The following is a 10436-nucleotide window of genomic DNA, read 5'->3' as shown; positions in this document are numbered from 1 at the left end:
CAGGAGCTGCAGACCAGGTTAGCCAGATTCCAACAGTTTTCAGTATAATTCACTTTTATTGCACAACACCAACATTTGTCTTCTTTCTCTAGCCTGGTTTTTATTTAAAATATATTACCTGAACCAAAAACCAAGTGTAGTAAAAAAAAATATGACAGTACCCACAAAATTAAACTTCACACCTCTATTTACATAAAATAAAACGCATTTGGAGATAATTCCAAACTCTAATCATTAGCATCTAGACTGGATTTTCAAAGGCATAAAGGGTTACAATGCTTAGAGACATACAATTTAGCAAAACAAAATCCATTTATAAAACTCACAGTGAAAGCATAGGTAAATTTATACTAAGTTTGTGTAAGTAAAATGAGTAAGAACTGCCAGGGTTCACACAAGTTAAGTGAAATTAGAAAATCACAACCTCTAAGTGTGTGTATATATATATATATATATATATATATTTAAAGGAAAAAAAAAAAAAAAAAAAAACTGAAAAGATGGATCAGAGCTTTAGCTCATGCTCATAACAAGCAATAAACAAGTCCTCAAACCCCAAAATACAGGTACTTAGACTGAATACATATCACTCACTCTGAAAGAGATGTCAGCCGTTAAAAGATGTAAGAGCTTTTTATTATTATTAAGTCTTCAGTCAAATTAAAGCAGAAGAGTGAAATTGAAGGGATTATTCAGCAAATAAGATTTTTGTTTAATTTACTTATTCACATGTTTGTCAGTAATAAGATTTTCACTGACTCTATAGCAACTATCCGTCACAATATTTTAATACTAAAAAAATCCTGAAGGTTAGAACTGACTGGGTATTCACCTAGAAAAAAAATCCCAGGCTGCAGCAGAGAGAAGTAGTAGATTTTCTGCACATGGAATTGTACATCTTAACAGTTACATAAAGGAGAAGGGACCAAGGGGGAATCCCGTCAGTCCTTATCTCACTGTGAATCTTCAAGCTAGACACCTCATCTCCTCATGCCTCTTAGAGTTCATCCCAAAAATGGAGATGTGGGAAAGTGCAGAGCAGGACCCGACTGACTTACTCCTACAGAGCTGGTGAGGTCTGTCCCTGGGGAAATAACACTGCAGAACTGATTCCTTCCCACTTTCATTTGTGTGACAAGCAGCACATGCTCAATTCACATGATACGCGTGAAACAAGCTGCTGATCACTGCCCCAGGCCTGAATACAATCTTACTGGGCTTCAGATTCCATGAGGAAAACGCAGATATGCTGAGAACCACAAATAAAAGAACTGGCCAAGTATCTCTACCTTACACAATACATACATTGGAACGATATGGCTCAAAGCAGATGGCCGTTTAACAAAGCTATCAGGTAAACAGTTTAAAATATCAAAACCCTTCAAAGTTTGCTGGAATGTTAACAACCACTTCAGAAAAGGTCAGATTTTGTGCTTATGCAAATCTCACAATCTTATGCATATCTCACATGACAGAAGTCTTTGACATTTGCCTTCAAGGACTTAGGCTAGCGAGGTCTAACCCTGTGACGACTTCGCTTCGCTGCTGAAGCCAGACCCACCAAAGCAGAGCAGGAGAATGGAGGCTGAAATTGCATCAATAGGTACTTATTCCTAAAGGACTCCTGCTGAGAATCGGGAGATTTTTGATTCTCCTCTGTGATAGCCTTTACTTTTTCATATATTGAACACCTCTTGGATGAAATTAACAAAATGAGTGCAGGGATATCGAAGGCATAAGCAGGCTTACCAGACACCTGATGTTGAACTTGTTCCCTTAGTTCCCATGCTAGTTTCAGGAAAGAGTGTTACAGAACTGAACAAACCCAACAAAATCCCTAAAATATGCACGTTAACAAATACATGTGTTCGGGTACACTACATCATGGTGTCTCCCAGGCAGACTTCTACAATTTAAAAACCCATCATAAGGCTCCGTAGAAGTCTTACTGCTTTTGCAGTTCAGATAATGGAAACTTGAAAAGCCTCAAAACAAGCCAAAAAAAAAAAAAAAATCATCAATGCAGAAACTGATCCTTGCTTACAGGACTGGGTTAATAATCAGCTTTAAAAATATCGAGCAGTTTCAGAAGAAAACACGCACCAGGAGAATCTGTAAATAGCTCCAAGGCTTCCCAGACAAAGTTCCTAGCACTTTCACTTCCCTCCAAGGAGGCCAAGGAGGACAGAAGTTCAGCAACAAGTCTTTCAGATGACTACATAGAGCAAGTAGAAATAACAAATTTTTAACTCTTGAAATCAACAGCCGTTAAGTGGATGATTATATAAACATTGACCACAGAACACCACACAAACATCTTTTCATGAGTGTTTTACAATGACAAGTAGGCATCCTTCCAGTTTTACAAATGTAAAACTGGTGCAGGAATATCTACTGTACTGTGAAATTGGCTAGGATACTTAACATAAGTGCTGATACTAAGATCTCTCTTTCCTCCATGTTAAAAAACACTAAGCAATGCGTATATGAGTGTGTGTTTATACACACAGCAACTTCAAAAATATCTGACAGTTCTACTTTTTAAATAAGCATCCCTAAACACTCTTGCCATTATCACCCGGTAGTCATAAAAAGCAGGGAAACCACTGCAGTGCAGATATTTAGTCTGTGCTTTGAAAATATTTGAGATTCCGTATTTAGGAGGAAAAAAAATTGATTCTAAACACCCATGCTCCTGTACATCATTTTGGAACCAAAAATGGCATGTATCCTGTCTCAGAACATGGAAGGAAGAATATCTTTCCTTCACGCTGAATGAGCTAAATGAACTGACATGCATTGTTCTTTTAATACCTGCAAAAGTGATGTTCATTACAATATTATTTCAATGACGTGAAATCTGCGCAGCCAATTTGTCCAAGGACATGGCGTCAGTTTGCAGCCACAAGGTATTTAAAGGTTTGTGTACACAAAAGCAGCAATGTAGGTATTAAAGTGACAAAAACATTTAAGTAAGGGGAAAAAAAAACAACAACGTTTAAACACAGGGAAATAGGTACGTTCTAGCAAACCTCTGGCCTAGCCAGACATCAAGAAATTCTTGAAGTAAATAAATAAATAAATGAAGCAGTATTACATAGGCATTTAGTTTAATTAGACAATTATACAGCATTCATGATATACAAAACCAATCATCTTAACACAGATCAGCTACTCACATTTTTGTTGCAAACGCAGAATTTCCAAAATTACGTTATATGCCAAGAAAAGATAAGTCAATAACGTTATATAAACCAGTTATTAGATTATATTCCTCTGACATCTGCCTGCACAACTCTCCTGTTTCTGTCAAAAAACGAATACATATTAGGCAATATAATCTAAACCATTGTAAACAAAGACTGCTTAGAACAAGTGTAGTCACTAACAATATTCATTTGTACAAATCACAACACGCAGAATGTATGTGCTAAGTGAAAGCATGTTGGCTCAAATCCATGCTTTCTGTCAATATTGCACAATGTTTTCTGTCTTCGGGAGGACATGAAGGATGAAAGTTTCAATTAAGATGCACCTGATACAGACCAAGATTTTTATCTTTTTGGTTAGGTAGTCTTCCTTACTTCCACACTTCTTTCAATAATTAGCAGGGAAAAAAATAAAATATCAGTGTGTGCATATTAAAAATTAGCAAACGATTTAAACAGGAATTTTATCATCATAGCTTCTCTAAGATAACAGAACAATTCTTAGGCCTCCACCCCCAAAAAGATCTTACTGTTAAGTCAGACTGTGTTCCATTTCTACAAGTAGTGCTGAAATTCAAACCAGAACAATGTCCCATGTTAATATATATATACGGGAAGTGGCAAAATATATCAGTAAAATCCCAGTAAAACTGGGATTCTCATCAGGGCTTCTGAATACACTGATGCTGGAAACTCTGAGGTATATAAACAGCCAAAACTCTGTAAGCCTCAGCTTTAAGCTTTTACGTCATTTTACTGGAAATTGTGGTTTGTAATTTAAGACTCCCTGAAAAAAATAAAAATAAAAAAGCTAGCAGAGTAGCGAAGAAATCATGCAAGCTTCCTCTCAGTTTAGGGAGATTTTATTAGTTTGTTTGACGTGTGATTTTAGGTTGTCAAATACAAGTACAGTGACTTGTAACAGAAAGGCCAGTATGTAAGAAAACAGTTTAACCCAACTTAAAATAAGATACAAATACACAGACGTGACATTTGCCTTCCTCCCCTTCCTGCCTCCACCCCAATCCCTTTCCAAATTTAAGGTCTGGACCTGAAGCTCAGTACTTGACAATGACCCTAAGTAAACATTTGAAATGAGATCATTAGAGCTATGTGTCCCTACCTCGGAGAGACAATTTAATAAAAATCCCTAAATTAAATACATAAAAGTGCGAAGGTTAATTGATGCAAACAATTAGCCTCTTCAAAATATTTTTACAAGACAATTTTATCATAAAGTTTTAATAATTATTCTAAAAACTTCCTCAGGTAACTGAGAATTTTGATCATTATAATTAACACATTTCTTAAAAGCATTTTGGTCAGAAGTTTAATTAACTTTCTTGGATTAACTAATCCAACGGAATGTAATATGCAAACATTGACTTTCTCTCTCTCCTCAAGAGTATTTTGAGGTCACATCAAGTGGGATCTTTTTTAAAAAATACTTGAGTTTTCTGCACCTTCAGCTGTTTAGATCTGTATTTCAGTTTTGAACATGAAGTAATTGAACTTCAGCAGATGGCTATTAATTGACAGAACTGCAACAACTACCTTTTGAAAAGAATACGATTCTGTAATGGGTGCCTCCTCCAGTATGGAAAGGAATTTACTTCCCAGATATTTCTCCACATATCAACCAGTACATTTGAATATGAAGGCTGAAAAAAAAAAAGTCCTGATATTACACCAAGAAGGGTCAACAAGAATGTTGAAAATGAGACTTAATTGTCCAAAGTTGAGGCAAAGGTTAGTACTTGTCATTTGACTAACTCTAGAACAAAGTTTAATATCACAGAATGTAAAAAGAGTCAGTAATAAAATAATACACATTAAATATTCCTCCTACTTCTGCTAATAGGAACATACATATGGAGTTTTCTCATTTACCAAAAGCCTTTGCAAATGACCTGATTCTATAGAGCTTCGTTTTGTAGATACTGTAAACATTTAGAATTTCTAAGGCTAAAAACAGGCACAAGTCTTCCATGAACAGTAATTATTCCTAAAAGCATTAAGGAATATATTCCAAATCTGCTGTTCTTTTTTTTATAACAATGGAAACAATTGAAATATAGTATTATAATTCACAATGCAGATTCATAATTAAGAAAAAAAAAAAAAAAGAAATATAGCTTAATCTTCACAAGTAATAATATATAGGGAATACTCTTTTTTTTAATTGTCTATTACATCAAAATTACATTTCCAGAATCTCTGTGCTGGATGTTACTCAATTTTATAAAGTGGCAAGTTTAAGTAGTGACTAAAACATTTCTAAGTGGGTAAAATTCAACCACGTTATATCAGCATTATTAGCACCCCAGGCTTTATAATAATGCAGGTGAGATCTGTTATATCCGCTTTGCAGACTAAGATACTAAAGCCACACGGTAGGTGGCACGTTTTTTTTTTTCCAATGTTAGACACTCCTCTCCATAATTTCCGTGAGGTGACTTTGTTTTGTGCCTCATTAAGGTACCTGAGCCAACAGTCTTGTTTCAGGCTGGTTTTTAAACATTTCAGAGGTTTTTCAACCTCTGTAGCGGGTTCCTCTTTGCTGAACAGCTAAGCATTAGCCAACATTTCAGCAGACTGATTCCAATATACGTTAGCAGCAATGCATTTCCAGAGACACGTTGCAAAAATATTAAAAGCAATCGTCATCCAGAAGTCCTTTCATCCCCTGCACTGCTCTGGGCAAAATAACTCACCACCAAGTGATCTTGAACTCATAGATAGGACGCTTGCAGTAATAGTGATTTATCAGGTGTTTATCACACACACCAATACACTGATGATCCACAGTTATCCCTCTGTCAGACAGGTCTGTCACAATACAGTGCAGAAGGTCATAAACATCAGCTACAGCCTCCCAAGGTCCAAAAGATACATCTACTTCGCAGTGATGTTCAAACAGCTTTGTCTCACTTTCACTCCTTTCAAAACGTAAAGAATTGAAATGGGGGCATTCGTAGGGAGTGATGGGCATCTCTTCTTTGAAGACACAGACTTTCAGTTTCGCAAACCTTGCTTTTCTTTGCATAGCTCTAAGCTTTGCTATTTCAATTATCCGTTCCAAATGATCTAAAAAACAGTAAGAAGTTGTAAACAACAATGAAGCACACAGTAAAAGAAAACCAATGCATTTTTTCCCTGTGAAACATATTTCTGCACAATTTCACATGTTATTCTTAATAGAGTATTAGCAAGTGTAAGCTGCACGCAGCTAGATACATTCCATATTAATTAAATCCATCTCAGTTATCATGTTAATTCTGTGTCCTTACTATATGCCCAGAATTATTCAATTGCAGAGCCTAACGGAACAGATGCAGAGGCGCAGAAACCTTCTCGTTCAATAATAAGCCTTGCATGTTATGACCTAGATCTTGCTCCCTTTTAAGACAGCATAAAACTCCACATCCTCAGACACAGCAGGAACAAAGCTGACGTGGAAACGTCAAGGATCTAAATAGCATGAAAGGTACATAAAAACTTTTAAAATACAATGGAATTAGTTTGAAGGCTGAAAGCAGGCCTGAGAACACCACATATACTACTTGAATCATGCTGGAAGAAAGCAGTCAATACTACTCTGTTTATTTACCTTTGTAATATGGCATTAGGCCCAGGAAAGCTTGTCTAACTTTTTCTCCTTTAAGAGGCTGGACATCCTCCAGATAGTCTAGCAATGGTCCTATGGAATAATACTGAGCTTCCTTGTAAACTGACCTCACTCGCTCTCTTGGTGGCAGGTCACCAGATCGCAGAAAGTTAAGTATGTCTCTAAAAAAATGGGAAAAAATACTATTAATTAACAAGTTTCCGCCAAAACCGTCGTGCATGGGAAAGGAAACTTATTCATTGTTCACTGAGATAGAAATCCTTAATCTTCAGTAACTGAAGTAAGTGTGAGTTACATTTCTAACACACATTGTTAAAAGCATTTGCCATTTTCAAGCCTCCAGTTCAAGTATTTTACCTTTCGACTGCTAATGTCAAAACACATTCAAAAAAATGCCAATATATTTTATATAAAATATAAAAAATATCAACATGGCAAAGATATTGAAGTCACTGTATTTCAAAAATCATGTCTGTGACAAAATAATCTTCCTGATTTTCAAATGCATGGACATTTTATCCCACCCAGAACCAAGCTTCTAGCTGAACAGATGCTGCATTTGCAAAGGAGGTGTACTTTTAACAGGATCAGGGCCATACACTTTTTAAAATCAAAAATAATAATCAATTAAAAAAGAGAACATTTCCTTGTGGTTCTGCAACACTTAAGCTGCAAGATTTTTAACAGGGAAATCATTTTATAAGCATTAGCCACCTATTATGGACCATATCAGGTAAAACAAGCATTGCTGTAATCTTCATTATAATGTCAACAAACACAGCAAGCGCTAACGCGGCTTTCTGTTCCTGCTGTATTTTGAATTCAGATCAGTAACATCAGAAATGAATTGATTTTCCAACACAGTAGCAGGAACTTTTAATTTGCCAAATGTAAAAAAATCATTGTTTTCAAATAACTGCAGTGGCTTAATCTATTTTTGCCTCAAATTAAGGTAAAATCCAAATGTGCTTTGAAAATAATTCAATCCTTCTCTGATGAAGAGATGAAGGAAATGTCTACAAAGGAGAAACAAGAAATAGAAGTTAAATTGCAAAGTGTGCCTTGGGTGAAGATCTTAAACTATGAGCCTTGCTAGCAAAGATAAAAATCATTTCCTGCAATCTCACAGGAAATCTTACAATTCAAGCAGAATATTAGTAAGATCAGGGTTAATTTAACTAAACCTACACAAATGCTACAAAGTTTCAAAAACAAATCCTGAAAGTGAAGGAATATGGCATGGCCAGGAAAAAATAATTTAAAAATAAGATCTTTAAGCCATGTTTTTGTCCTCCGTCACATTTTAATATAATGTATTTTTGAAGAGCACCAAAGGTAAGTTATTCACTTACCAAAAAGCACATATACTTTGATGACTCTTTCTTCTTGGAAAGTTGAAACCCATCAGAGGCAGAGACACTGTGTTAGCTGTCCATTTATATTTTCAGAAATGCATTAGTTAAAGCCAAACAATACTTCCCCTTTGCATATTCTCATTCAGGGGAAATCCAGCACTTACGGATGTGACTAACTGTATTCAAAATGAGCGGTATAGTGTACCTAGAGGCAACAGTCTGATAAGCAAAATATAAATGTAACTAAGTTCAGATACGTGATAAGAATTATAAACAACTCAAAATATGGTTTAAAGACATAACACGCAAAAAAAAGAACTTGATATAATGGGAATTTTATAGGAAGTGAAATATTCCTCTAATCATTGCAGTTTTAATAGAGTAGACTAGTTTAAATCAGTCAAGCATCTAAATTAGACAATTTTTGGACGGGTCTTCTTAACACACGACTGCACAACTTGACTTGGATTAATATCCACAAATATCCTGTTAAACACTGAAAACATCATTCTTTCAATAGCTTAAGTAACCTAGGTGCATCCCCTCCGTTCCCTCTTTATCATAAACACTGGAATATTAATTGAAAAGTACTGTGGTACAAAAAGCTTCATATAAAAGCAATGTCAAGTAAGTTCTTTTAAATGTTTTGATACATTGAAAGTAGATACTCCAGAGGAGACAACGCACAAATTCAAAGTATTACTTGTATTTTTCTTTCTCCACTGTAAAACTTAAGCCCTTAGAAATGAAATGAATTGTTTTCAGTTGTGATATGCTGCAATTCATTTTCTCTTTGAGGTGCTTAGAAGTCAGGAATGCATGCCAGTCACGTTTTCCTAAAGCCTACTTTGCAAATATGATTTAACCAGAAGAAATAAAGATAAAACTTATTTTTCCTTAAAAACTATTTTCTTCAGTAACCACTTGAGAAGCAAGGTGCTGAGGCCACCACCGCACATACCCAAAGTAAGCTCCATCTCTGTCTATGAAGTATCTGCCTTCGGCATCAGTTGGAATATAGTGTCTTCCGCTGAACATAGCCGCCAACATTGTATCCTCATAACGTCTCAGCGTTGACAGCCGTGTTGTAAAATGCATGCCTCCTACATTTAGTGGGACAACTTCTGGAAACTGAAAAAGCAATCACATCATCAGAAACAAGCCCAGAGAGCGCTGCAAACACACGTAGGCCAAACAGGTGAGAACTTCCACAGGGCGCAGCGCAGTCTCTGCTGCTGTGACACCATTTGGTCTGACAAGTGCCTCTTCCCTGGCCTGTTGCCAAAAAGCAGCAAGGTTCAAGGGTTAACACCTTGAATACTTCAGATGGCTTCTGGGTGTAATCAGTGAATGGTGTCATTGAGGATGGAAGTCTGAAACAGCAGTAATAACTACAATTTTAATACCAGATATTCATTAAGAGCTTTAATGTTTCCTTTTGGTTCTTTTGGGGAAAAAAACAAGCACAAAACCTCCCCTCCCTCTTCCATAAAAACAAAAGGCAGGGGGCAGACGACTCCCAAGGCCAGTCCTGGGACTTGCCGTCAGTTACTGTGGCACCGGTTCGTTTAGGCTGAGCACTCAGTAATTCTGTCGGTGACTGGGCTTACAGCAGGCCCCAGAAACTTCACAGCTCACCATAAGATGCTCCAGCCCCGGAATAAAGACCTATCTGCACCTGTCAAGTTCAAACACGGATGGATATTGGGCGTACCGCTGCCAAGGTACCAAATTAAGCCGCGAGGGGCTTCAAGGATTTAGGAAATAACGGGAACGGCACCGGGCAGGCAGGGACACGAGGAAATCCCGGAGCTCTGGGGCTGTGGGTGCCGCAGACCCGGGCCCTCCGGGGGCAGGGAGCCCCGGCGCCCTTACCTGCTGCGGCAGCAGCGGCAGCGCTTCTCCTGCCTGGGTTGCGGTGGGGGTGGCCGGCTCCTGGAACTCATCCTCCGCCTCCGAGCTCGACATGGCCTCATCCGGGTCTCGGCTGGCTCTGCCCTGCCCTGTGACTACCACCATCCCGCTGGCTGCGGCTCGGCGGGAGCGGACGGGACGGCACCGGGCTAAACAGGAGCCGGGAGGCTCAGGGAGGGCCGAGAGGAGGAGCCCGAGGCTCGGCGGCCGCACGGAGCATCCCCAGGGCACGGCCGGGGGGCGGCTGCGGGCCCTGAGGCGAGCCGCGACGGGCCGAGCCGGGCCCCGAGCGCTGCGCCCGCCGCCCGCCGCCCCGCCAGCCCCACACGG

General features: G+C 38.3%; 1 protein-coding gene across 1 annotated transcript; it reads right to left on the bottom strand.

Moving 5' to 3' along the window:
- Positions 1–3093: 3093 nt before the first annotated feature.
- Positions 3094–10430, bottom strand: KCTD7 (potassium channel tetramerization domain containing 7). The gene is made up of 4 exons (XM_035342916.1): positions 10068–10430; positions 9154–9323; positions 6820–6998; positions 3094–6296 (listed from the first exon to the last, which is right to left on the bottom strand). The coding sequence occupies exons 1-4, from the start codon at positions 10209–10211 to the stop codon at positions 5920–5922; spliced, it is 870 nt and encodes a 289-aa protein (XP_035198807.1). The 5' UTR covers positions 10212–10430; the 3' UTR covers positions 3094–5919.
- Between the last annotated feature and the right edge of the window lie 6 nt (positions 10431–10436).

This window comes from Oxyura jamaicensis, chromosome 19 (assembly GCF_011077185.1).
Source record: "Oxyura jamaicensis isolate SHBP4307 breed ruddy duck chromosome 19, BPBGC_Ojam_1.0, whole genome shotgun sequence".
NCBI lineage: Eukaryota > Metazoa > Chordata > Aves > Anseriformes > Anatidae > Oxyura > Oxyura jamaicensis.
Note: the sequence above shows the minus strand (reverse complement) of the source record. Positions and strands in the feature narration are given on the sequence as shown.

What these genes read in the sequence shown, in the direction of transcription:
- KCTD7 (XM_035342916.1), bottom strand. Translation starts at nt 10,211, where the DNA reads ATGGTGGTAGTCACAGGGCAGGGCAGAGCCAGCCGAGACCCGGATGAG. An exon ending in TGCCGCTGCTGCCGCAGCAG is followed by an intron (nt 9,324 to 10,067) that starts GTAAGGGCGCCG and finishes TTGCTTTTTCAG; the next exon opens with TTTCCAGAAGTTGTCCCACT. An exon ending in AGAGATGGAGCTTACTTTGG is followed by an intron (nt 6,999 to 9,153) that starts GTATGTGCGGTG and finishes CCATTTTTTTAG; the next exon opens with AGACATACTTAACTTTCTGC.